The sequence below is a fragment of the Aedes albopictus genome, chromosome 3 (assembly GCF_035046485.1).
Source record: "Aedes albopictus strain Foshan chromosome 3, AalbF5, whole genome shotgun sequence".
Taxonomy (NCBI): domain Eukaryota; kingdom Metazoa; phylum Arthropoda; class Insecta; order Diptera; family Culicidae; genus Aedes; species Aedes albopictus.
In genome coordinates, this window is record NC_085138.1 from 259,017,314 (window position 1) to 259,045,125 (window position 27,812).

Consider the following 27,812-nt stretch of genomic DNA (forward strand, 5'->3'; position numbering starts at 1 on the left):
GGACGGATGTCCTGGGGCCTGACGCACCCCCCCGCTTGCGTAGTTGCCGGCTAAGAATAGGACTACTAACCCCAATTCAAGGTGTCAAGCGACCCGTGCCGAGGAATGAGTGATCGAGGGGGTGAAAAAGATGCTCGATCTTTAACGGAGCCTGTGGGGCACCTGGGCACCCCCCACAGTAAGCTGTCCCTTACCGCGTTAATGCAGAGCTCTGGCGTGGTGGACATTATTTCTCGTGCGACTCGTGGGAATCAAATATGAGTAAACAAATTTCTAAAACAAGTGCAACAGGTAGTAGTGGTGCGATCAACCCCTTCGCAAGAAGCGGGTTGATGCGGTCTCCAACAAGGAGAAGCGAGGAGTCAGGTGCTGGAAGCTGCTTGCGCAGCTCAAGCGTGGGAGCTCCTGTCCACTCCACGGCAAGCCAGCCGGCGTGGTTGCTGAGGGCCATCAGCCAAGTAGCAGGAAAAGGACGGCCCGCATTGGAGGTAGCTGAGCAGCAGCTTGGCAAAATTATTGACTTCGCGACAACTAAGTCGAATATAAGTAAGGACCTGAAAACGGCCTTGCTTCGGCTTAGAGCGTCAGTCGATGAGGCCAAGCAGGAGCACGCGGTCGCGGTGCTGGCTGTGGCAGCGGCGGAACCCGCAAAGGAGAAAGCGTCTAAGTTTACGCAAACGGAGGCCTTCTCTTTCGCGGGTAGTCCGAAGAGTGTGGAAGCGAATGCTCGTGACAAACGTGACAAGCATTCGCAGAAGCGGGCGAGGCAGCCGTCAGGTGAGGAGCTGTCTGGCGGTGCCCGCAAGGCCAGGCGTATAATAACCCCGAAAGCCGGTGGTTATGCCGGAAAGTCGGACCCCAGCCAGGGTTCCCGGAAAACTGGGAAGGGTGGGCCTGAAAAGGCCGGCCCGTCTCGGATTGATGGGAACAAGGGGTTGCGACCAATGGTGGGCCCTCAGCAGCCACAGAGCAGGGCGGTCCAAGGAGAAGACCCTCCTTGGACAAAGGTGGAGCGGAAGAGGAAGAAGAAGGGGAATCCGCAGGTAGAAGCGCAGGTCGCCAAGCCAAGGCGTAGGAAGGCAGGTGCCAGGCGCGAAAAAGGTGACGCTATCGTCATCAAGACCGAACAGTCGAAATACTCGGACGTCTTGAAGGCGATGAGGTGCGACGCCAAGCTCGAGGGTCTTGGAGCCGACGTACGCAGTATCAGACGTACTCGTACGGGCGAAATGATCCTGGAGCTTAAGCGCCAGAAGGATCACAAGGGCGCCGCCTACAAGAGGCTGGCAGAAGAGGTCCTTGGAGATGGAGTGGAGGTGAGGGCTCTTACGCATGAGGCGACTCTGAAGGTCAAAGACCTAGACGAGATCACCGAAGCGGAAGAGCTCGTCACGGCACTGCGGCAACAGTGCGATGTTCAGGTGGCCGCCACAGCCGTTAGGCTGCGGAAGGGGCCAGCAGGGACACAGATAGCTCTGGTTCAGCTACCTGTGGCGGATGTTAAAAAGTCCGTTAAAGTAGGGAGTATTAAGGTGGGCTGGTGTGTTTGTCACCTGACATTCCACGAGCCACCTGAGGTTTGCTTCAGGTGTCTGGAACCAGGACACAAGTCGTGGGACTGCAAAGGCCCCGACAGGCGCAAACTGTGTAGGCGATGCGGCGCTGAAGGTCATAAGGCCCAAAGCTGCACGAGTCCGCCCATCTGCATGATCTGTACCGGGAAAACCTCGAAAAACAGACATGCGATGGGTGGTCCAGGGTGCCCGGCCTTTAAGAAAGCCGCAGTGAGCAACAAATCACAGTGCAGGTAACGCAGCTGAACCTGAACCACTGTGATGCGGCTCAGCAACTGCTTTGTCAGGCGGTTTCTGAGTGGGAGACGGATATCGCCATCATTTCGGACCCATACCGAGTACCCGCCGGCAACGGCAACTGGGCCTCGGATGGGACCAGGAAAATGGCGGCGATATGGACGACGGGTAAATACCCCGTGCAGGAGTTGGTGTCTACTACCTACGAGGGCTTCGTGGTCGCCAAAGTAAACGGGGTCTTCTTCTGTAGCTGTTATGTGCCTCCGCGGTGGCCGATCGAGCGGTTCACGCAAATGCTGGACCGCTTAACGACCGTGCTAACAGGGCGAAGGCCGGTGGTAATAGCGGGTGACTTTAATGCCTGGGCTGTGGAATGGGGAAGCCGTTTCACGAACCAGCGGGGTCAGATCCTGCTAGAAACACTGGCCATCTTAGATGTCGACTTGGCTAACGTCGGTACCAAGAGTACCTATAGTCGAAACGGAGCGGAGTCAATTATTGACGTGACCTTTTGTAGTCCTGGCCTAACAAGTAGTTCGAACTGGAGAGTAGATGATGGCTACACTCACAGCGACCACCTGGCGGTTCGCTACAGTATCGACTACAACAACAGCAGACAGCGGATAGAAGAAGAGGCGGCTAGGCCAAGGCCAAGCCCTCGTAGGTGGAAGACATCATACTTCGACGAAGAGGTATTTAGGGAAGCGCTCCGCCGTGAGCGAAACTTACTCGGTTTAGACGGCGATGAGCTGGTAGCGGTGCTCTCACGTGCGTGTGATGCGACCATGCCCAGGAGAGTCCACCCTAGAAATGGGAGGCCACCGGCTTACTGGTGGACCGACGCGATTGCGGACCTGCGCCGCGCCTGCCTACGGGCTAGGCGGCGGATGCAGCGAGCACGATCAGAGGAAGAGCGAAACGAACGGCGGGTGGTGTTCGCCGCTGCAAAAGCCGCGCTCAAGACCGAGATAAGAGCAAGCAAGAAGGCCTGCTTTGAGGGTCTCTGTCAGAGTGCCAATACGACCCCGTGGGGTGATGCCTACAGGATCGTTATGGCCAAGACGAGAGGTGTGATGGCTCCTACAGAGCAATCTCCAGAGATGTTGGAGGGGATCATTGGAGGACTTTTTCCGCGTCATGATCCTAGTCCTTGGCCTCCTTTCGTAGGACAGTTGGGAACTGGGGCTGGCGATGAGGAAAGGGTCACCGATGTGGAACTTGCGGGGATAGCTAAGTCCCTTAGCGTAGGTAAGGCCCCAGGTCCGGACGGAGTTCCGAACCTGGCCTTAAAAGTAGCTATTGCAGAAGCTCCCGAGATGTTCAGGTCTGCTATGCAGAAATGCCTGGACGAGGGAGTTTTCCCAGAAGCTTGGAAGAGGCAGAGCCTGGTACTATTGCCAAAGGCGGGGAAACCACCCGGAGACCCGTCGGCATATAGACCAATATGCTTGATTGACACGGCGGGGAAGGTGCTCGAAAAGATCATCCTCAATAGAATGTTGAAGTTCACTGAGGGCGTAAATGGTCTCTCGAGCAACCAGTATGGCTTCCGGAAGGGGAGGTCCACCGTAGACGCTATCTTGTCGGTTACAAAAACCGCCGAGAAAGCACTCGAGCCTAAGAGGAGGGGAATTCGCTTCTGCGGGGTAGTGACTCTGGATGTAAGGAATGCATTCAATAGCGCCAGTTGGGCTGCTATTGCCGATGCGCTCTTGCGTCTGGGGATACCGGAGTACTTGTACAAGATTCTCGGAAGCTACTTCCAGAATCGCGTACTGGTTTACGACACGGAGGTGGGTCGGAAGTGCTTTCACATAACCTCAGGAGTCCCGCAAGGTTCCATCCTGGGTCCGGTGTTATGGAATGTCATGTACGACGAGGTGTTGAGGTTAGAGTACCCAGTGGGAGTGGTGATTGTCGGATTTGCCGACGATATTACGCTCGAGGTCTACGGTGAAACGATCGAGGAGGTGAAGTTGACTACCGACCACTCGATCAAGGTTGTGGAGGCGTGGATGCGGTCCAGAAAACTGGAGCTGGCTCACCACAAGACAGAGGTGACGGTTGTTAACAACATGCAGTCGGCGCAGCAGACGGAGATCAGTGTAGGAGAGTGCACTATCCTGTCGAAGCGCTCTGTCAAGCACTTGGGCGTGATGATCGACGATAAGCTTACCTTCGGTAGCCACGTCGATTATGCCTGTAAAAGAGCCTCCACAGCTATTGCGGCACTGTCCCGGATGATGTCCAATAGCTCAGCGGTGTACGCCAGTAAGCGCAAGCTTCTGGCTAGTGTTTCTACGTCAATACTTAGGTATGGCGGCCCGGCGTGGGGTACCGCGCTAAGTACTGAATGCTACCGACGGAAGCTGGAAAGTACTTACAGGCTTATGTGTCTGAGGGTTGCAAGCGCGTACCGTACCGTGTCACACGACGCTCTCTGTGTCATTACTGGTATGGTGCCTATCAGCATTCTTATCAGTGAGGACATCGAGTGCTTCGAAATGCGCGGCACAAGAGGCATACGCAGGACTGTCAGGATGGCCTCTATGGTCAAATGGCAGCGCGCGTGGGACAGTTCCACCAAAGGAAGGTGGACCCATAGGTTGATACCGAGGGTAGATAGTAGGATTAATAGGCGCCATGGGGAAGTTTCATTCCACCTGACACAGGTCCTTACAGGTCATGGCTGCTTCCGACAGTATCTACACCGTTTTGGGCATGCGGATTCTCCCGAATGCCCAGTGTGCAATGGTTTAGAGGAAACGGCGGAACACGTTTTGTTCGTGTGCCCGCGTTTTCGCACAATGCGTGACCGCATGCTTGCCACATGCGGGGAGGACACAACTCCGGACAACTTGGTCCAGAGAATGTGTAGGGATGAGATTAGCTGGAATGCCGTTTCAACGGCTATCACCCATATCGTCTGGGAGCTACAAAGGAGGTGGCGCGTGGACTCGGAGAATGGCTAGTCCAGATGCAGTACAAGAGGTGGTCCAGGGGTTCGAAGTCGGCTTCGTAGGTCATACCGGTGCCCTGCGGTCGAGATCGACCCTTACAGCGATTAAGTGGCCGCGGAGAGGAAGTCCCGGTAGCGGTGCTGTCGTGGCGTCAGTCTACTGGGTTGGATCTGAGCCCGCGGTTGGAAAGGGGTCCCCGGCAAGGGTCGGGGTAGGTGAGACCCTGCTGTCTGCAACCTACGGATGCAGCTGATAAGGCCTGAAGGGTAGTGATACCCTTGCCTTCAGCAGGTCAGATCGGGTTGCATGTGGGCATCAGTTCTTGATGTCCGCTCAGCAGTAGGGCGCGGGCGGGGTTGACCCTGCCCGCCTTCCGAGGACAAAGGGAGTGGCGAGGACCACTCGGGAAACTGGCTAAGCGCCAGCATGCTATCGTGATGGACTCTCCAGTGCGAGTCATCGATGTTCGTTGCTGCTAGGCTACGGCAGCTAACCTTGAGGGTGCGATATGCACTAGCCCCTCTCTGAAGCAATACCTTCTTGGTGGTTCCGGAGAGACGTAGGGTTTGGCGACCATAGGAATGTGTTTTAGTGGGTCGAGGAGAGAGTAGTCCTGGCTTCTACCGGCATTGTAGAAGACGGCCTCATCCCCACACTACCCTAACCTTCCTGTTAGGGTGTCTGATGAGCAGATTTATCCCCCTATGGTTTAGAAGGAAAAAAAAAAAAAAATGCTATGCTATGCTATGCTATGCTATGCTATGCTATGCTATGCTATGCTATGCTATGCTATGCTATGCTATGCTATGCTATGCTATGCTATGCTATGCTATGCTATGCTATGCTATGCTATGCTATGCTATGCTATGCTATGCTATGCTATGCTATGCTATGCTATGCTATGCTATGCTATGCTATGCTATGCTATGCTATGCTATGCTATGCTATGCTATGCTATGCTATGCTATGCTATGCTATGCTATGCTATGCTATGCTATGCTATGCTATGCTATGCTATGCTATGCTATGCTATGCTATGCTATGCTATGCTATGCTATGCTATGCTATGCTATGCTATGCTATGCTATGCTATGCTATGCTATGCTATGCTATGCTATGCTATGCTATGCTATGCTATGCTATGCTATGCTATGCTATGCTATGCTATGCTATGCTATGCTATGCTATGCTATGCTATGCTATGCTATGCTATGCTATGCTATGCTATGCTATGCTATGCTATGCTATGCTATGCTATGCTATGCTATGCTATGCTATGCTATGCTATGCTATGCTATGCTATGCTATGCTATGCTATGCTATGCTATGCTATGCTATGCTATGCTATGCTATGCTATGCTATGCTATGCTATGCTATGCTATGCTATGCTATGCTATGCTATGCTATGCTATGCTATGCTATGCTATGCTATGCTATGCTATGCTATGCTATGCTATGCTATGCTATGCTATGCTATGCTATGCTATGCTATGCTATGCTATGCTATGCTATGCTATGCTATGCTATGCTATGCTATGCTATGCTATGCTATGCTATGCTATGCTATGCTATGCTATGCTATGCTATGCTATGCTATGCTATGCTATGCTATGCTATGCTATGCTATGCTATGCTATGCTATGCTATGCATATTTTTACTGACTATGACATTAGGCCGGATTTGAAATGACCAGATCACAATCTTTTCACTCGTCCTTCTGTTTCTTTATGCTTTATTTTAATTGGAGTGCAATGTTTCTAACCATTAACCACACATGTTTTATAGAGTCATTAGCGGTTCCTTCCTAACGCGACCGCGCGTTGTTTGAAGATGGCTCACAACAAATTTATAATTGTTTCCTGCAAACACCCCCTTGGTAATAAACGATCAACATAGCGTTCAAAGCAAATTTATCACTTTCCTCACCCATTTAAACTGAACGGCTCGTGCTTTCAGGAACCACTTCAGAGTATATTTACCATCGCAAAACCACAACTTCCCATCCCACAGGTCAAACATATTAGTTGCACAGTTGAAGCACCTGGCTGCCGCTGCCGGAAGTCCCGACCGTATACGACCGAACATATATTCATACGTTCTGCTCTTTACCCTAGCCCGGCTGACTTTTTCCGGAACTTCTCGAAGCCAAAGGGTAATTCCACGGTGGCCTTTAATCACCGCCGTGATTATCCCCACTTTTGGTTGGTTTCACTCGAACCCGGGTGCGGCGGCGGTGAGCTGGTCAAGTTACTAATTCTACAACTCCGTGCAACGACCGACAACGACGACGAAAAGATTAATGCCCTGCGATAAATAGCAATTTCCGCGCTGCTCCTCCGGTACCGTTGCCAGTAAACTGTTAGTCTCTCTGTGACCTAAGTTCCAGGTCCCACAACGGTAATCATATCTCTATTAGAAGATAAACCATGCAAATTTTATTGCATGCTTGCTAGCTTGCCGACGAGAACAAATAGAAATTTTACGATACTAATTGAGCTCAATCTCTCCGTTTGCCGTTTCAGGAAAAATTGCTCAGCAAATTGGAGGAAAGCGAGCTGGAGCCACCTACATCGCAGGAAGATGAATGCGTCATCTGCATCAATGCACGCGCCACGATGCAAACGTCGCCCTGTGGCCATCGGGTCGTCTGCCGGCGGTGCTTCGTCAAAACGATCCAGAGCGCGGTGGCTCAGCGGTTGCTGCCGTTGCGATGCGTCATCTGTCGGTAAGTTGGTTACACTACATAACATGTGCCCAGAGTTACATATCAGGACACAATATTTATACAAAAATCAACACACGCCAGCCTGGAAAAGCTTTCATCATGATCGATTGATGACTTTCTATCGATGAAGGAATGTAGAGGTTGAAGATCAAAGGCCGTCGATTTAACTTTTTAATGAATTCTTGAAGATGCGACTGCAGATTTGAAACTGTCGCAGAAGCGCTTAACGCAGTCGTCTGGGTAGGAGATCCGGTGGTATTCGCAAGGCTAGAGAAGACGAAACAAAAGAGTAACACGGCTCTGGCCCAGCCTGGTGCGTAGTTCCCGGTTGTTCTGAGGGTAGGAGTTCACCAAACCGGATAACCGCAATCTAAAGCCTGAAACACATAGTGTCCATTCCGTCGAGGTAGGATTGCGTTTTTTTTAACAGTTCTCCCATGGAAAATGTGCCTACTGTCACGCACACGCAAACGTATGCACTGTGTGGGGCACTTAAGGTGTGAAGCGACCTGTTTCGAGGAATAAATTATCAAGAGGGTGAAAAGATGCTCGAACTTTAATGCAGCCTGCTACCCTGCCACGTTAATGCTAGGCTCTGACGAGAGCAGTACAGGATGAGCCAGTTGCGCACATAGTACAAAGTATAAACACATGGTATCCCATTTCCTCCCCGGCCACACTGGGAGAGTCTTGCATGGAGCGCGGTTGATGAGGGCCACCAATGAAAACAGTGGCTTTCTGGCATAGAAGTGGCTGCACAGCAGCGAAATCGAATATCAGCAGGACTGGCCGAGACTTCGTAAGTTGATTATGGTGATCAAGCAGGATCAACTTATGGCAGCTATGGTAGCAACAGAGCCCGTGAAGCTAAAGACTATAGTCTACCCAGACTGAGGTATTTGCATTCGCGGGTAGCATTAAAGCACACCGTAAGCGATCGCTATTGGCAAGCAATAACTGAATCACGCGAGATAAGTAGCATCAGAGAAGGAGCTACCAAACTATCTTCACCAAGTCAGAAGAATGTTAACCCAGAAGGTGAACACACTTAAAACAGAATGCCGAGATCGGCTGTGCGAATCTCGGTTAAAGTTCATTTGCTGAAATCTCGGCTAAACGTTTGACGTTTAATGTTTGATGATAGCGGTACCCATGGGTGCTGCTATGAATAAACTTGATATTTTGCTGATATCTCAGTTAAATTGCGATTGCCGAGCGGTCGGCTGTGCAAATCTCGGCAAAAGAATGGAAATTAGCCGAGCTCAACTGAGTGTGAAGGGAAATAATGCGTCCTGGATACCTGGAAAGAGTGGGCCTTTTTTATAGAATAAGAGAGTCTTCTAATCAGATACCGAAAAGGTGGTTCCTCGGGTTAACCCACTAAGTAAAAACTCATTCTCTCTCTTCCTTAAGCCTGGAACACATAGCGTCCGTTCCGTTGAGGTTTGCGTTTCTTTGACAGTTTTCCCATGGGAAATGTGTCAAACTACTGTCACGCACACGCAAACGTATGCATTGTGTGGGGCACTTTACCTTCGCGGTACACCGGTTAGGGATGACTTCAAGAAGGGGGGAGGGGCGTACATGAGAGTACACTCTAATAGTAAGCGTTCCACCCACCAGCTACCACCGCCTTAAGTTATTCAGTCTCCCCTGGAGGCTCGGGTCCTGGCTAGTTCTTAGACTACCCGTTGAACTCAAGCTCCTGGATGGGTCCAGCTCGTTCACTTGGATACACTCGGTATGAGCCTGGGTTTCCATCTACCCTTGCTGGAGGCATCCCATTCTCTCTACTCCTTCAGCATAGACGAGGTCCTGGAGATTCGCCTCGCGCCTTGTATGCCGCGTCGTTCGAAGCACTCTTCATCCTCTGCCACCACTAGTGCTATGGGCATCATGCCCGCTAGCACACATACCGCGTCTTTTGAGACCGTGCGGTATGTGCTGACGACCCTAAGGAATACCTGACAAAGGATGGACCCCTGAGGTACCCCCGCGGTGATGTTGTAGCTCCTCTCGCCTTTCTCGGTGTCATAAATTAGCATCAGATCCCATTGTGAGCCACTAGCCTCTGGCCAGCAACTCCTATCCCTACCTCCTCGCGGTACCGGCCGGAAACTATGAGCAACCTTAGGGAAGATCGGGTAACCAACCCCGGTGGGAACTTTGGTCTTAGGCTGACAGGGAAGGGGGGTGGGGGGTTGGCTTCGGCAAACCTGAGCGTCTGTTCTCCAGGAGGAGCGCCTCACAACAGCGTCTGATCCCCATGTTAGGGGCGGCTGATCTACGTCCGAGTGCCAGGGAAGGACTCTAAGCTCAACTGTGCACTATGGTCCTCCGGAAAGTAGGGGGTTGGTGTCAGGCCCTACGAGCCAGCCGTATAAACCCATTGTAACGGAAAATCAGCAACAGAATAATACGAACCGAGACCAACGGCAACGACCCCAGCGAACAAAAAGGACTTGCGATTGGAAACTCGGTACGTGGAACTTCCGATCTCTCAACTACATTGGGAGCACCCGTATACTCGCCAATCTACTGAAGGACCGTGGGTTCGGCATCGTAGCGCTGCAGGAGGTGTGTTGGACAGGATCCATGGTGCGAACGTTGTTACGTATAAGTACAGTTTAGTTGAGGTGGAACACTGAATAGGCTAAAGTAATTTAAGAGTGTACAGTACATGCACTGACATAAAGAGGTCGCCAAGCACACCACCATCAGAGCGCCCCTCGGGAGATTCCGACAAACATCGACGTCAACCTCTAAACGTCACCAAGCAGCACACCTCTACAGAGGAGACATACGTCACCGCTTCGAAAATTCTCACGAGGCGACGCCAACTGAAAAACACGGCACGGGAAGACAAAAGCCGGGAAAACAAAAGCCACTTCGACCGCGTGACCGATCGGACGAAGTTGTCCGTGCTGGAAACCACCAAATACGACGCAGCAGTCGCACGACCATCTTTCCCATCGGTGCGGAGGAACAACGTTCCGGCGAAGCTAGGTCCGGAAAGCCGAGAATAGCGTAGGGCCAGAAACAAGGTAAGCAACTTATTGTCGTCAGAGGACCCCCTTGTTTAAATATCGACCCGTACATACAGTGCCGACATTGTCTTCCACGTGCCGATAACGAAATTTGGAGAATAGAAGACCCCTGTCGATCCAGCAAATTAGCACGAAAAGCATCATCCCCGGTAGCGGAACGCTGATCCAGGAAGAAGGCTAGACAGGACGGAATACACAATAGCCTGCCTTGGCGGTAAGTCAAAGGCGATCTAGAAGGGAACAATCAATCACTCGAGTTTTGATCCGCAGGCTAGGAATGCGGCACGGAGCCTCGTGCGGAAGTGGAGGATCAGTCCCATCCGTTAGGACTCAGCGAGCTTCAGCAACCCTTGAGCTTCGAAAGGCCTTCTACGAGAAGTAGGTTACGAAAGCGAGATAACAACATTCAGAGGCTAACGGTACATCGCATCAGGGCCTTTATTTCCAGGTTCCAAATAGCTAAGAAAACAAGCTCGCGGCTCGAGTTGAGGCTTCCGGTGTTCAGAGGCGAGAGGCTTGGCCACGGAACTGACGGCCAGTAAGGCAGAAGCTGCGAGGTCTGTAGGCTCTTCATCCTGCCAAGCTCCATCGATCACGGACGATTGCCATCGTTCTCGGAAAGGACGATTTGGTCGTAGGAAGAACGGAGAGGAGAGCAGAGGCCAGTGCGTTTGTCTCGTCGACTGCATCGCCAGCAAGATCGGGTACGGAGCATCCATAAGCCGATGGAATCCACGACTGGATGGGTTCGGAGCAAGGATCGGCGGGTCCAGCAAAGGCGCAACTTTTGGTGGCGCTGAACCGGAGCGAGGAGACCGGGGCGAAACGGTGGCAGCCGAAGAATGGGTGCACCCAAGGAAAAGCGTGAGTAGGCTAAGAAAATCATGTTAGAGTAGGAAAGAAAAGCGCGCACAGATAGAAGATCTTGTCAGTAGGTTGTAGGAAGACAATATGTCTAATAAAAACTGTACGTTATAAAGCCTTAAAATTCGGATTTTGATCAGTTTTGTGTGCCCTATCTTTGTTGAGCTATCCGGGGCTGATCGAGGGCTTCTATTCCCTCTCCCTCGACAGTTACCTGCAAAAACGTTTAGAGGTAATCATACCATATACCAGAGCTGCGGCAACACACGCGAGCTGGGGACAGCATTCATCGTGATGGGTGATATGCAGAGGCGCGTGATCGGTTGGTGGCAGATCGACGAATGAATGTGCAGGTTGAGGATCAAGGGCCGATTCTTCAACTTCAGCATAATAAACGTGCACAGCCCACACTCCGGAAGCACTGATTATGACAAAGACGGATTTTACGCGCAGCTCGAACGCCAGTACGACCGCTGTCCAAACCACGACGTCAAGATCATCATGGGAGATCTAAACGCTCAGGTAGGCCAGGAGAAGGAATTCAGACCGACGATTGGAAAGTTCAGCGCCCACCAGCAGACGAACGAAAACGGCCTACGACTCATTGATTTCGCCGCCTCCAAAAATATGGCCATACGTAGCACCTTTTTTCAACACAGCCTCCCTTATCGTTACACCTGGAGATCACCACAGCAGACGGAATCTCAAATCGACCACGTTCTGATTGACGGACGGCACTTCTCCGACATTATCGACGTCAGGACCTATCGTGGCGCCAACTTCGACTCCGACCACTATCTGGTGATGGTCAAACTGTGCCCAAAACTCTCCGTCATCAACAATGTACGATACCGGCGACCGCCACGGAACAACCTAGAGCGACTGAAACAACCAGATGTCGCCTCAGCATACGCGCAGAATCTCGAGGCCGCGTTGCCAGACGAGGGCGTGCTCGATGTTGCCTCTCTAGAGGACTGCTGGAGTACAGTGAAAGCCGCCATCAACGACGCAGCCGAGAGCACCATCGGGTACGTGGAACGGAATCGACGGAACGAATGGTTCGATGAAAAGTGCAGAACGGTTTTGGAGGAGAGAACGCAACGAGGGCGGTAATGCTGCAGCAAGGGACTCGACAGAACGTGGAACGTTATAAACAGAAGCGGAAACAGAAGACCCGCCTCTTTCGGGAGTAAAAGCGCCGTCTGGAAGAAGCGGAGTGTGAAGAAATGGAACTGCTGTGCCGTTCTCAAGAAACACTGAAGTTCTATCAGAAGCTCAACGCATCCCGCAACGGCTTCATGCTGCGAGCTGAAATATGCAGGGATAGCGGCAAACGACAGCATCGACCGCGCAGAGCTATGGAGAATCATGGACGAAAACGATTTTCCTGGTGAAGCGCCCTGTACCGTCCAGGGGCTGCATTAAACACTACACGGAATGTGATATCTTTCATTTCATTACAGTCCGACAAAATCTTTTAATTAACTATATTGAAGTATCACAAAACATCACTTATCTTATATTACAACGATTCACTTTTTTTCTTATATCACCTTAACATTTTCTGTATTTCTTCACCGAACTACTTAAGCTTAACAATTTAGACACTTCTAGCTTCTTCTTGACCACTACTAAGTCCTACCTACAGCCTTAGGACAGTATCTAGAGGTGTCCCACATGGGAGCTCAAGACTTATCCGATGTGCTGCCTGCGTTAACGTTGTCACCGAACTCCCCGACTACTGACCCCGACTGAAGCCAAAGCCTCCGTATTTATAGCCTAAATTTCCTAGCAATACCCGAACCAGCTTGGGCGTGTCTAAAATTCCTACGATCATTCTCGTCTTGCCGAAGGTGTCATGATAATTCCTAACAATGCCCGAACCAACTTGGGCGTATCCAAAACCCTACCAAGAATCTTAATGCCAACGAAAAACTTAAATCTCCTAACCACGCCTGACTTGGGCGTGTTCGCACAAAACCTACTGAGAATCTTTACACCAAGGCCTACATCTTCTAGCCCCGCCTCACTTGAGCGTATACAAGGCTTGGGTGTGTGAAAGAATTGAACCCCACCATCGACGTCATTATCATTCTCCCCATCATCATCATCGTCACCATCATCATCCTCATCGTCTTTGGAATTTGGCACCAAAGTCTCCAAAACAAAGCACCCGCTTTTTTATTGAAGTGTACCTTACTTGGGCACAGTGAACCCTAGCCGAGCCCCGCCTCGGATGTTCGTTGAAATTATACCCCCACATTCTTTTCTTTCAGTTTACTCGAAGTCAAAACAAATCGAGTGCAAAACAAGTCCGGCGCCCTATGCCGCCAATACGGTGTCTCAAATTTCAGAACATTCCAGCTAAGGTTCACCTGAGTTCAGAACCTTACCCGGCCAATTCGGCGCCTTGATTTCGAAACAAAAATAAACAATCTTTGTTCCAGCGCGATCAATATGATGTCGCGGTTCCATATCATTCTTTCGGGTTTATTACCCATCGTTGTCCCAAGCGTAATTGAAATTGCATCACACCGACCGGACCTAACGCGTTGCAACACGATCGCACCCGGCCACCACCGGACGATGATGGGTTATAAAAACTAGGTCAATAACGAATGGTGCGATTTTCGTTGCTTCCAAAATGCCGCGCGTGAGGTAGGTAGACCCTACGATGAAAATTGAATCTAAAATCCCCCGGGCAGCTGTTGGGAATGTGGGGTGAAAATGCATTTTTGTTTCAGTTGAATTGACTTTGAATATCGGAGTGCGTGGGAATATTTAGGTCTATGCACTGGGAAGCTGACTAGACTGATTAAAGCGACGATGGACGGTGTGCAAAACTGCGTAAGGGTTTCGGGTGAACTATCCAGTTCATTCGAATCTCGCCGGAGACTGCGACAAGATGATGGACTCTCATGTCTACTCTTCAACATCGCTCTGTAAAGTGTGATTCAACGAGCCGGGCTCAACAGCCGGGGAACGATTTTCACAAAATCCGGACAATTTGTGTGCTTTGCGGACGACATGGACATTATTGCCAGAACATTTGAAACGGTGGCATAGCTGTACACCCACCTGAAACGCGAAGCAACAAAGATCGGGCTGGTGGTGAATACCTCAAAAATAAAGTACATGCTGGTAGGCGGAACCGAACACGACCGATTCCGGCTGGGTAGTAATGTTACGATAGACGAGGATACTTTCGAGGTGGTGGTGGAATTCATCTACCTCGGATCCTTACTGACGGCTGACAACAACGTGAGCCGAGAAATTCGGAGGCGCATCATCAGCGGAAGTCGGGCCTACTACGGGCTCCAGAAGAAACTGCGGTCGAAAAAGATTCACCCACGCACCAAATGCACCATGTACAAAACGCTCATAAGACCGGTGGTCCTCTACGGACACGAGACATGGACCATGCTCGAGAAGAACCTGCAAGCACTCGGAGTTTTCGAGCGACGCGTGCTAAGGACGATCTTTGGCAGCCTGCAGGAGAACGGCGTGCGAAGAAGGATGAACCACGAGCTCGCTGCACTTTACAGCGAACCCAGCATCCAGAAGGTGGCCAAAGCCGGAAGGATACAGTGGGCAGGGCATGTTGCAAGAATGCCGGACAACAACCTTGTAAAGCTGGTGTTTGCGTCTGATCTGGTTGGCACAAGAAGACGTGGAGCGCAGAGAGCACGATGGGCGGACTAGGTGGAGCGTGCCCTGGCGAGCATTGGGCGTGAGGACCGAGGATGAAGAGCGCCAGCCACAAACCGAGTGTTGTGGCGTACTATTGTTGGTTTTGTCTTGTCTTAAATGTGATGTTGAACAAATAAATGTATGTATGTATGTATGTATGTATGGTAGCCTCCGCCGTTAGGGCCCTCACCTGCACTTTTTCGCCCAGTACGTCTTGAGCCAGTGCTTTGCAGGAGGTGCCTTTCTTGGCCGCCTCCTTCTTTAGGACTAGCATCATCTCTCCAGTCGTGTAGGGCCGGATGCTTTTTACATTCGAACCAAGCATTCGATTCGCATGACCCTCAGCACCTCAGCGTATGTATCCTCAGTTTTGAATATCAGCGCGTCGCTTCGTTCGCGCTTGCGAGCTGGTTTCACTCTTCTCAACTTATTCCTCTTTCCAATCTAAAGGTTATCATTCCCTTGGTCCGGTTGGTCCCCGTTTCTCTTAAGGTTAGCCTCCTAGGGCTTGGTTTCCCAGTCCCTTGCACGTTTCGCAACCGACTTGGAAGCCTAGTTGCTCGAGCTAGCCATCCATTTCTTCCTCTTCGGATTTCCGCCTGCCTTTGCCGGACGCTTCTTAGGCCGCGTCGACCATGCATGAGGTCATACTCCTTCTTGGCCAGAGCCAGAGATTTGCGAAGCTTCAGCAGGCCCCGTTTCATGGCAGTCCGCCATGATCAGCTAGATCAGCTCGTCTAGCTGTTCGACAACTACCATCATCTTTGATAGTCCGTTCCTGTTGCGGTTCAGCGCTCGTGTGAGATCTGCGCCGGTCATCTGCGCCTCCTTGGCCAGTGCTGCGCCGCCTCGTGCTCCTCCTGTTGAACCTTCTACCATCTGCTCGCTAGTGGGTACACAAGCCTCTCGTATTGGCGATCTCGCCAGTCCTCCTCACACGAACGGGAACGTTCTCTCTGCCTCTCCACACTCGATCACATTGTTGTTGTTGTTGTTCATAGATTCGGTAGTCATTTCCGTTGGGTCACCCTTAGAGACGCTATTCCTCACTGTAAATGAAGTATGTAGTCACTTCGAGGGTAAATGAAGTCGGTTACTCGATGGTTGGCCCAGGCCCAGGCCCTTATGGGGTCTAGGCTCAGCGCCGGATCAGCGTTAACCAGTATACATAAGCGCTAACTTTGGGGAAGGGGGGGCAATTTCAATTTCCGCATACAAAAAAACTGAAAAGCCAGCCCTTTGGGGGTTCATTACGGAAGACGTACGTACACCATGCCGTACACCTTAAATATATTACTAAACAAAGCTCTTAAACAACTCGTGCTCTCATTTGCCATATATTCTAATCCACAGAGCTCGCATCAACCGGCTGACATCCGGGTCCACATCGTGGCGTCTCCAAGGCTCCGCCAGCAGCTACTCCATGGGCAGCAAAAGTTGGAGCGTTCCCGGTTCGGCCAGCTCGTACAGTGTGGATGCTGCCCGGGTAACTCAGTCGGCCAGCCTGTACTCGATGAGTTCCGGGTCGTCCTGTATGTCGGGCATTTCGAACATTTCCAGCTGCTCGGGAACGTCCGGCACTTCCGGTATGTCTTCCTCGTCGTCAACCAGCGGAACCGGCGGGGACAGTGCATCGTCGTCGTCCTCGCAACCCCATCAGCACCACCACCACCACAACAAGCACTGCACAAGTAGCAATGGTTCCTGTTCCAACGGTTGTCTGGGAGCGATCCCGCGAAATCCTGCCTACCAGCATCATCACAGAAAAGGACAATATTACTCTAAGGTGAGCGTGTATTTTGTTTTTTATGGCAAAGAAGAGTCTAACATGCTTATTTTATCACGATCCAGAATCGCATTCCGGAGATGCCAAATCGTTTACCGCCCATAATCGAATTTAAAAGCCCGGTCAGACATCGGACGCCTTCCCCTGCCAATCCGGGTGCCAGATTCAAGTAAGTTTCATTGTTTCTCATTGCAAAATCGGTTCTTGTTGCAATCGTTCTCGTCACTTGTAAGATGGATCGCCATAGATTCTGGAAGTCTCTCAGCAGAGATTCTGGGAATCACTCGGCAGAGATTCTGGGAATCTCTCGACGGAGATTCTGAGAATCTCTCGACGGAGATTCTGGGAATCTCTCGACGGAGATTCTGGGAATCTCTCGACGGAGATTCTGGGAATCTCTCGACGGAGATTCTGGGAATCTCTCGACGGAGATTCTGGGAATCTCTCGACGGAGATTCTGGGAATCTCTCATCGGAGATTCTGGGAATGTCTCGACGGAGATTTCCAGAATCTGTCGACCAAGATTCTTGGAATCTCTCGATGGAGATCCTGGAAATCTTTCGACAGATATTCTTGGAATCTCTCGACGGAGATTCTAGAAATCTCTCGGCAGAGATTCTAGGAATCTCTCGGCAGAGATTCTGGGAATCTTTCGGCAGAGATTCTGGGAATCTCTCGGCAGAGATTCTGGGAATCTCTCGGCAGAGATTCTGGGAATCTCTCGGCAGAGATTCTGGGAATCTCTCGGCAGAGATTCTGGGAATCTCTCGGCAGAGATTCTGGGAATCTCTCGGCAGAGATTCTGGGAATCTCTCGGCTGAGATTCTGGGAATCTCTCGGCAGAGATTCTGGGAATCTCTCGGCAGAGATTCTGGGAATCTCTCGGCAGAGATTCTGGGAATCTCTCGGCTGAGATTCTGGGAATCTCTCGGCTGAGATTCTGGGAATCTCTCGGCAGAGATTCTGGGAATCTCTTGGCAGAGATTCTGGGAATCTCTCGGCAGAGATTCTGGGAATCTCTCGGCAGAGATTCTGGGAATCTCTCGGCAGAGATTCTGGGAATCTCTCGGCAGAGATTCTGGGAATCTCTCGGCAGAGATTCTGGGAATCTCTCGGCAGAGATTCTGGGAATCTCTCGGCAGAGATTCTGGGAATCTCTCGGCAGAGATTCTGGGAATCTCTCGGCAGAGATTCTGGGAATTTCTCGGCAGAGATTCTGGGAATCTCTCGGCAGAGATTCTAGGAATCTCTCGGCAGAGATTCTCGGAATCTCTCGGCAGAGATTCTGGGTATCTCTCGGCGGAGATTGTAGGAATCTCTCGGCAGAGATTCTGGGAATCTCTCGGCAGAGATTCTGGGAATCTCTCGGCGGAGATTATGAATATCTCTTGGCGGAGATTCTGAGAATCTCTCAGCGGAGATTCTGAGAATCTCTCGGCGGAGATTCTGAGAATCTCTCGGTGGAGATTCTGATAATCTCTCGGCGGAGATTCTGAGAATCTCTCGGCGGAGATTTTGAGAATCTCTCGGCGGAGATTCTCAGAATCTCTCGGCGGAGATTCTCAGAATCTCTCGGCGGAGATTCTGAGAATCTCTCGGCGGAGATTCTGAGAATCTCTCGGCGGAGATTCTGAGAATCTCTCGGCGGAGATTCTGACAATCTCTTGGCGGATATTCTGGGAATATCTCAGCAGAGATTAACGGAATCTCTCGGTTGGGATTCTGCGTATCTCTGGGTAGAGATTCTGCGAATTTCTCGGTGGAGATTCTGCAAATCTCTCGGTGGAGAATCTGCGAATCTCTCGACAAAGATTCTGGAAATCCTTCGATGAACATTCTGGGAATCTCTCAACGGAGATTCTGGGAATCACTCGGCGTCGATTCTAGGAATCTCTCGACATAGATTCTGGGAATCTCTCGGCAGATATTCTGAGAATCTCTAGGTAGAGATTCTGGGAATCTCTCGGCAGAGATTCTGGGAATCTCTCGGCAGATTCTGGGAATCTCTCGGCAAAGATTCTGGGAATTTCTCGGCAGAGATTCTGGGAATCTCTCGGCAGAGATGAGACTTTCTCGACAGAGATGAGAATCTCTCAACAGAGATGAGAATCTCTCTTATCTTACAATAGTTCCGATAGCTCCATTCTTCCGTTGTGTGGTCACGTGACCGACGATGCTTTCGGACGCGTCATCGATGAACTCAAAACATTATTATTAGAAGTACTATGTGATGAATCCAAACTCCTCCAGTGTAATCCCATTTTTGTTACCCTTTACAGATACTACACACAGCCCGGCAAACCATCCAACCCGGTAGTGGAATCGATACCTCTGCTGAACATCGAGAAGAGCTCCAAACCCGGCCCGACCAAACTAGGACTGAACAGTAAAATCGCTCCAACGGCTTCCAAGTCTCCAATCAACAAAACCAACATGGCAACCGGAAAACCAGTCACAACCTCACTGATACAGGCCGTCAGTTCAACGCCCAAAGCACGAGTGGTTTCGGCAAGCTCGTCCGCAGCTTCCGCCAGCAGTAGTCATTCTAATGCCAGCAGTAGTAAAAGTAGCAATAACAACACTAACAATAACAATACCGCTAGTAGTCACAACACCAAACAAGACGAAAAGTATGACAATAAGAAAAACGAGACGATCGAAAAGAAGAAGAAAGAGGAAAAGTCCAAACTCAAAGCAGAAAAAGAAGCTCGGAAGGTAAATGGAAAAATCTATCACAAACTGACAACTGAAATTTACTGAATACCAACCAATACTCCAACAGGAAGAGAAACGATTGGCCAAAGAGGAAGAAAAACTCGCCAAGATGCTGGCGAAAGAGGAGAAAAAGCGCGGGAAAAGAGAGGCGAAAGAGGCCCTGCTGGCCAACGAGGGCGGATGCCGCAAATAGGACAGCCCACGCTGGATGAACTTTTTCGCACGGAGTTAAAACTCCTTGAAACGGTTTGTCCAGCGGTCATCGTTGTAAATACTCTATGTAGATCCAAAACAGACACGCTTATCAAGTTGAAGTAGATCGTAGGTTGACATTTCAAAAGTACAAGATTAACAGCAGAAGCGTCACTCAGAGCATTTAGGTTGTGCGTTCATTTAGACGACTTTAGGATTATCAGTTTCATCGTTTTACTTTCAATCATGTAACGTGAAACTGATAACTTTGAAGATCACCTCAGCATCCTAATTACGAAGAACATATCAATCATAACGGCTTCCTTTAAAACGTTTGCGTACTTCCACTCAAAGTGGTTCCAAAACTTTATACTTAGTGAATACTTCTTCGAAAGAAACCTATAAACTTTAATCAATGTGGCCAATTATCCGAACACGTAAAACGAACACAATTATTGCCAAGCACACTGAAAGTCAACTTATTATAACCCCCCACTAGAATGTCAAACCAAACAGCTTCCACGAAAACACATACACATACATTTTAGATCGATTTTATTTTGTAGTGTCCTATTGAACGGGGAAGATTACCCTTTTATTCTCTCACTCTTACACATTGTTATTGTTGTTGAAAGATTTTAAACCCATGTCCCCTACCCACCTGAAAGTTGATCCTAATCATCTCACCTGTTATAAACATAAGTAGGTATTCATCGAAACCGCCGTAAACATACCCTATTGAACTTTAGCTATAAAATTGCACTTTTGAGCAAACAATCGGCAACGGTAGTACACCTTTCATTACGGTTGAAACGGTTCCCATACCAGTAACGGTTGCTCAATGGTTATGCACATCAGATGGATGCGCCCAAATGTATGCTTTCGACCGCACGATGAAAGGTTCGAACGTGTTGAGCTGTGGTGAGTAATCTAGTGCTGCTACGTCAAGCTCACCGATCTTCAACGATAGAAATACGTTTGAACGTATGTAAACATTATTTAACTATGATTGCAAAACCTTTTAACTAACAAAGTAAAGACTTTGTTGAACCCATATCGATATTGCTAGGGCATGGATTTCTAAATATTATCCAATGGAAGTCTATTTGTGATAGCAAATACAGCATCTTGACTCTTGAGTTATTCATCCATTTGTATGTCGCGTCCAGTTGTTTCAACTGGCCAATGACCTATAGTGGGTGATCGCCACTACCAAATTATTTCCGCTTATGGCTACTAGCAATAAACAACAGTTTCTTCTACAGTTTTAAAAGGTTGAACGTGCGCGGTGTGGTGTACGTGCTATACGCAACGAACGCTGTTTAAAGAAATGGTGCAGACATTTTACGCTGTACTTTAGTCTACATACGCAGCACTTAGTTTTACCTTTGTTATGGTACCGTGTATTCACATATATAATTAATATCTGAAAATGATTGTAGACTTTTTGGTTCATCAAAGAAATGTGCTAAGGGGTTACAAACCTTGTGGCGATCAACACATTGAACTGAAAGTATACTAGCTACACATTCCAAATTGTAGCCTATTGTAGCGCGCACCCTCCATATGGACAAGGCAAAGCGCGAAACTTTAAACGCGATTATAAAAACTAGTTGACCGATTTGCAAACTTTTTTTAACTTTTTGTATTTTAAATCTCTAGATACTGAACGGTTCACTTTTCATAAATCAATGCATAGTTGACTTAAAAAAATATTTTGTTTCAAAACAACGACTTTTTTTCCTTTAAGAGAGCCGTTATATACCTCGTAATTTAAATACCTACGAACAATTTAAAAGACAAGTTTTCAAATCGCTACTTGACCGATTTTTAAGATATCGCGATCACCGTAACGGCACTTTTTAAAAACACATCAGCGAGATAATCGCGTTTAAAGTTTCGCGCGTTAAAAGAGTGCGCGCTAAAATAGGCTGTAACTTCTGTTGCAGTGCTCCAATCTTTAAATTTGGAATGTGTATTGTCTAGCTGCTATACTTTCGGATTATGCAGTAAATACTTTCCGGGATTGCTTCAGGATTTTTTGCTGAGATTTATGATGTAGATTTTCTGCTCGGATTGCTTACTGCCAGGATTCCCCTAACATTTCTCAAATTTGCTCCAGGGATTTGTTCATTGGTTTTCCGGAGCCTCCTACATAAATCCTTCAGGGATTTCTATTGGAAACCGTTCAGAAATTCTTGCTGCTATTCCTCCAGGAGTTTCTGCTTCAATTCCTCCGGGAATTTCTGCTGGTGGTCTTCCAGGAATTCATCCAGCACTTCACGTTTTTGTTTTCGGCAATATTTTTAAGAATCACCTGAGATATTTGCCTAAGAATTTTTAAGGCATTCGGTGGTAACTCAAGAAGCTTTTTTTGCGATTTCTTCAGGAATTATTTAAGCATTCTCAGAATTTCTTCGGAAACTCCTGCTGGTATTCTTTGAGAAACTCTACCGGAGATTCATCCATAACTTTTTTCGGGTTTTCTTAAAAAAAATCTATGAATGATTTCAATTAGTTTCCAGGAATTACTTGAACAATTGCTACATACATACATTTATTTGTTCAACATCATTAAGACAAGACATAATCAACAATAGTACGCCACAATACTCGGTTTGTGGCTGCTGCTCTCCATCCTCGGTCGCGCCCAATGCTCGCCAAGTCACGCTCCACCTGGTCCGCCCATCGTGCTCTCTGCGCTCCAGGCCTTCTTGTGCCAACCGGATCCGTTGCAAACACCAGCTTTGCAGGGTTGTTGTCCGGCATTCTTGCAACATGCCCTGCCCAACGTATCCTTCCGGCTTTAGCCACCTTCTGGATGCTGGGTTCGCCGTAAAGTGCAGCGAGCTCGTGGTTCATTCTTCTCCGCCACACACCGTTCTCCTGCACACCGCCGAAGATCGTTCTTAGCACGCGTCGCTCGAAAACTCCGAGTGCTTGCAGGTCCTCCTCGAGCATGGTCCATGTCTCGTGCCCGTAGAGGATCACCGGTCTTATTAGCGTTTTGTACATGGTGCATTTGGTGCGTGGGTGAATCTTTTTCGACCGCAGTTTCTTCTGGAGCCCGTAGTAGGCCCGACTTCCGCTGATGATGCGCCTCCGAATTTCTCGGCTCACGTTGTTGTCAGCCGTCAGTAAGGATCCGAGGTAGACGAATTCCTCCACCACCTCGAAAGTATCCCCGTCTATCGTAACATTACTACCCAGACGGATCCGGTCGTTTTCGGTTCCGCCTACCAGCATGTACTTTGTTTTTGAGGCATTCACCACCAGTCCGAACTTTGCTGCTTCGCGTTTCAAGCGGGTGTACAGTTCTGCCACCGTTCCAAATGTTCTAGCGATAATGTCCATGTCGTCCGCAAAGCACACAAATTGACCGGATTTTGTGAAAATCGTTCCCCGGCTGTTGAGCCCGGCTCGTCGCATCACACCTTCCAGCGCGATGTTGAAGAGTAGACATGAGAGTCCGTCACCTTGTCGCAGTCCCCGGCGGGATACGAATGAACTGGATAGTTCACCCGAAACCCTTACGCAGTTTTGCACACCGTCCATCGTTGCTTTAATCAGTCTAGTCAGCTTCCCAGGAAAGCCGTTTTCGTCCATGATTCTCCATAGCTCTGCGCGGTCGATACTATCGTATGCCGCTTTGAAGTCGATGAACAGGTGGTGCGTTGGGACCTGGTATTCACGGCATTTCTGGAGGATTTGCCGTACGGTAAAGATCTGGTCCGTTGTCGACCGGCCGTTGATGAAGCCGGCATGATAACTTCCCACGAACTCATTTGTTTTAGGTGACAGACGACGGAAGATGATCTGGGATAGCACTTTGTAGGCAGCATTCAAAATAGTGATCGCCCTGAAGTTCTCACATTCCAAATGGTCGCCTTTCTTGTGAATGGGGCAGATTACCCCTTCCTTCCACTCCTCCGGTAGCTGTTCGGTTTCCCAGATCCTGACTATCAGCCGATGCAGACAGGTGGCCAACTTTTCTGGGCCCAACTTGATGAGTTCAGCTGCGATACCATCCTTACCAGCTGCTTTGTTGGTTTTGAGCTGGTGAATGGCATCCTTAACTTCCCTCAGCGTGGGAGTTGGTTCATTTCCGTCCTCCGCTGCACTGGTGTCGTCGTTTCTTCCGTTGCCGTGGGCTCCCGTGCCTACGTTCTCCACGCCGTTCAGGTGCTGATCGAAGTGCTGCTTCCACCTTTCGATCACCTCACGTCCGTCCGTCAAGAGGCCTCCGTCTTTATCCCTGCATATTTCGGCTCGCGGCACGAAGCCGTTGCGGGATGCGTTGAGCTTCTGATAGAACTTCCGTGTTTCTTGGGAACGGCACAGCAGTTCCATTTCTTCACACTCCGCTTCTTCCAGGCGGCGCTTTTTCTCCCGAAAGAGGCGGGTCTGCTGTTTACGCTTCTGTTTGTAACGTTCCACGTTCTGTCGAGTCCCTTGCTGCAGCATTACCGCCCTCGCTGCGTTCTTCTCTTCCAAAACCGTTCTGCACTCTTCGTCGAACCATTCGTTACGTCGATTCCGTTCCACGTACCCGATGGTGCTCTCGGCTGCGTCGTTGATGGCTGCTTTCACTGTACTCCAGCAGTCCTCTAGAGGGGCCTCATCGAGCTCGCCCTCGTCTGGCAACGCGGCTTCGAGATTCTGCGCGTATGCTGAGGCGACATCCGGTTGCTTCAGTCGCTCTAGGTTGTACCGTGGCGGTCGCCGGTACCGTACATTGTTGATGACGGAGAGTTTTGGGCGCAGTTTGACCATCACCAGATAGTGGTCGGAGTCGATGTTGGCGCCACGATAGGTCCTGACGTCGATAATGTCGGAGAAGTGCCGTCCGTCAACCAGAACGTGGTCGATTTGAGATTCCGTCTGCTGTGGTGATCTCCAGGTGTAACGATAAGGGAGGCTGTGTTGGAAAAAGGTGCTACGTATGGCCATATTTTTGGAGGCGGCGAAATCAATGAGTCGTAGGCCGTTTTCGTTCGTCTGCTGGTGGGCGCTGAACTTACCAATCGTCGGTCTGAATTCCTCCTCCTGGCCTACCTGAGCGTTCAAATCTCCTATGATGATCTTGACGTCGTGGCTTGGGCAGCGATCGTACTCGCGTTCGAGCTGCGCGTAAAATGCGTCCTTGTCATCATCAGTACTTCCGGAGTGTGGGCTGTGCACGTTTATTATGCTGAAGTTGAAGAATCGGCCCTTGATCCTCAACCTGCACATTCTTTCGTCGATCGGCCACCAACCGATCACGCGCCTCTGCATATCACCCATCACGATGAAAGCTGTTCCCAGCTCGCGTGTGTTGCCGCAGCTCTGGTAGATGGTATGATTACCTCTAAACGTTCGCACCATGGATCCTGTCCAACACACCTCCTGCAGCGCTACGATGCCGAACCCGCGGTCCTTCAGTAGATCGGCGAGTATGCGGGTGCTCCCAATGAAGTTGAGAGATCGGCAGTTCCACGTACCGAGTTTCCAATCGCAAGTCCTTTTTGTTCGCTGGGGTCGTTGCCGTTGGTCTCGGTTCGTATTATTCTGTTGCTGATTTTCCGTTACAATGGTTTTTTACGGCTGGCTCGTAGGGCCTGACACCAACCCCCTACTTTCCGGAGGACCATAGTGCACAGTTGAGCTTAGAGTCCTTCCCTGGCACTCGGACGTAGATCAGCCGCCCCTAACATGGGGATCAGACGCTGTTGTGAGCCGCTCCTCCTGGAGAACAGACGCTCAGGTTTGCCGAAGCAAACCCCCCTTCCCTGTCAGCCGACGACCAAAGGTCCCACCGGGGTTGGTTACCCGATCTTCCCTAAGGTTGCTCATAGTTTCCGGCCGGTACCGCGTGGAGGTAGGGATAGGAGTTGCTGGGCAGAGGCTAGTGGATCACAATGGGATCTGAATTGCGCAGCATACCCAGCCTTTACCGTGCCTTGAACAATTGCTACATAAATTAATACAGGGATTTCTTCAGGATGCCTCTATAGATTTCCAGGGAGTTCCTCTTGGTATTCATACTGGAATATCTATTGGTATAGCTTCAGGAATTTCTCTTATGATTTCGTCCGGAATTCCTGCAGAGATTCTTCTGGAAATTCCTCCTAGGATTTCTCCAGCTATTTTATCTGAATTCTAAAATCCTGAATTATCATCATCATCATTAATTCTAACTGCAATACTTTTAAGATCATCGCTTTGAAAGATTTTTATGGACATTTTCGAATAACATTCTTTAAGGTTTCCGTTCGTATTCATGATGACTTTTTCACAATTCCCTTGGCAGATTTCCGGTTAAACTCCCGTCAGCCCAATGGTTGAGCCTTGGAATATCCTATCGAACGGGTAATTAGATTCTCGATCCTACTGAATGTTCAATATTATAACAGGACTTTTTCAAAAATGGCTCTAGTGATTTCACTATGACTATAGATTCGTTTTTGATAATTTTCTACGGATTCCTTCTTAAGAACTTCCTCTGTCTAGAAGAACTTTCAGGAATTTTACCTGATATTTTTTTGGTAAACATTCGATGCTTACAAAATTTCTCCATGAATTATTCCAGAAATTTCTTCAGAAATTCTTTCAGAAAACCATCCACGTCCACGGATTCCAGACATTCTTACAGCGATTTTTATAGAATATCAAGATTTTAGAATTCTAACATATATTTCACCAGAGATTTCTTCAAGAAATCATTCAAATATTCTTAAAAAATATTAAGAAATATGTCCCAAGCCCCCTTTATAAATTCTTAGAAAAGTTTCTTTAAAAATTTATCCACAGATTTTTCCAAAAACCATCCTAATATTTCTTATAGAGAACCTTCTATTAATTCCTTCTAAAATTGCTCCATTGTTTCTCATCAAAGCGTGACACAATCTATGGACGTTTCTCTTTTAAAAATATATCCAAAAAATCAAGTAACCCAAGGATTTGTTCCAGGAATTTCTTCATCGATTCCTTCCAAAATTCGTTCAGAGATTCTTCAAGAATAATTTCTTTACGGCTCCAAGCAGGTATTCCTTCAGAAAATCATGCAGAAATGAAGACATTTCTCCATGTATTTTCTCGGAAATTCTTCCAGGATTTCTGCCAAAGATGCCATGAGCATTTTTTTTAGAAATGTACCCTAGAAACAACCACAAAAATCCCTTCGAAATTTCTCATGAGATTTTTCTTTTATACTTTACAAAAGTTAGGATGTAACTCTAAACTTTCTTCCAGGATTATCTTAAAAAAATCGCACGACTTCCTCCGGGTCAAAAAATCCATGAATTTTGATAAGCGATTCCTTCAGGAATTCTCCTAAATATTTTTCAATAAATTCCTAAAGGTGTGGAGCGGACCTAGTGTGATGGGTCAAACCATCACGCCTAGGACCGGGGATCCCTTTCCTGAAAAACTCTACCTTCGGAAGGTAACTTACCTTAGGTAAGTACAACCCTGGGTCTCGAGATGAACTAGCCTAGGGTTAAACGGTTTCTCAAGAAGTTTTTTCAGGTATTTATTGAGCAGCACCTTCTACGGTTTCTTCGGAAATTTCCTTATGATTCTATCCAGAACTTCCTCCACGGGTTCTTTCTGAATCTTCTTCAGGAATTCCTCCAGAAGCAGTGGCGTAGCAAGAGGGGATGCGGAGGGTGCGGTCCGCTCCGAGTCCCCGAATTCAGAGGCCCTATAAGCCCGGGAAGGTTTCTTACACTTAGTTTAAACAACGTTCTTCAACCATTTTTTTTATTTGTGAAGCCCTCACTTGAACTATTATCACGATTATTGTTCGGATCATAAATTATTGTTCAAAATTGAGATCTGAACACATGTCACGTCAAAACCCTAATAATAATATTTTGTCGGTTATTTTTGCTCTCGCATGAAGAATAAATGCAATAAACGCATTCCAACGATTTCATTTCGTATTTATTTCCAAGTATTCCTTGAGAGATTTCTGCGAGAATTTCTTCGGGGTTATCTTTTACAATTTATTTAACAATTACTTCAAGGACTTCTATAAAAA

The 27,812-nt window shown here is 48.8% G+C and overlaps 1 protein-coding gene across 1 annotated transcript in view; it reads left to right on the top strand.

Annotated features, from left to right (window-relative positions):
- LOC109422214 (uncharacterized) overlaps window positions 1-21,648 on the top strand; it is a 317,823-nt gene extending 296,175 nt beyond the window's left edge. Inside the window, exons 3-7 of the mRNA XM_062860435.1 lie at window positions 7,296-7,498; window positions 16,453-16,885; window positions 16,951-17,054; window positions 19,165-19,600; window positions 19,668-21,648. Coding sequence (XP_062716419.1) covers window positions 7,296-7,498; window positions 16,453-16,885; window positions 16,951-17,054; window positions 19,165-19,600; window positions 19,668-19,793 — 1,302 coding nt within the window. The 3' untranslated portion in view covers window positions 19,794-21,648. The remainder of the gene's footprint in view (window positions 1-7,295; window positions 7,499-16,452; window positions 16,886-16,950; window positions 17,055-19,164; window positions 19,601-19,667) is intronic.
- The last annotated feature ends 6,164 nt before the right edge of the window (window positions 21,649-27,812 follow it).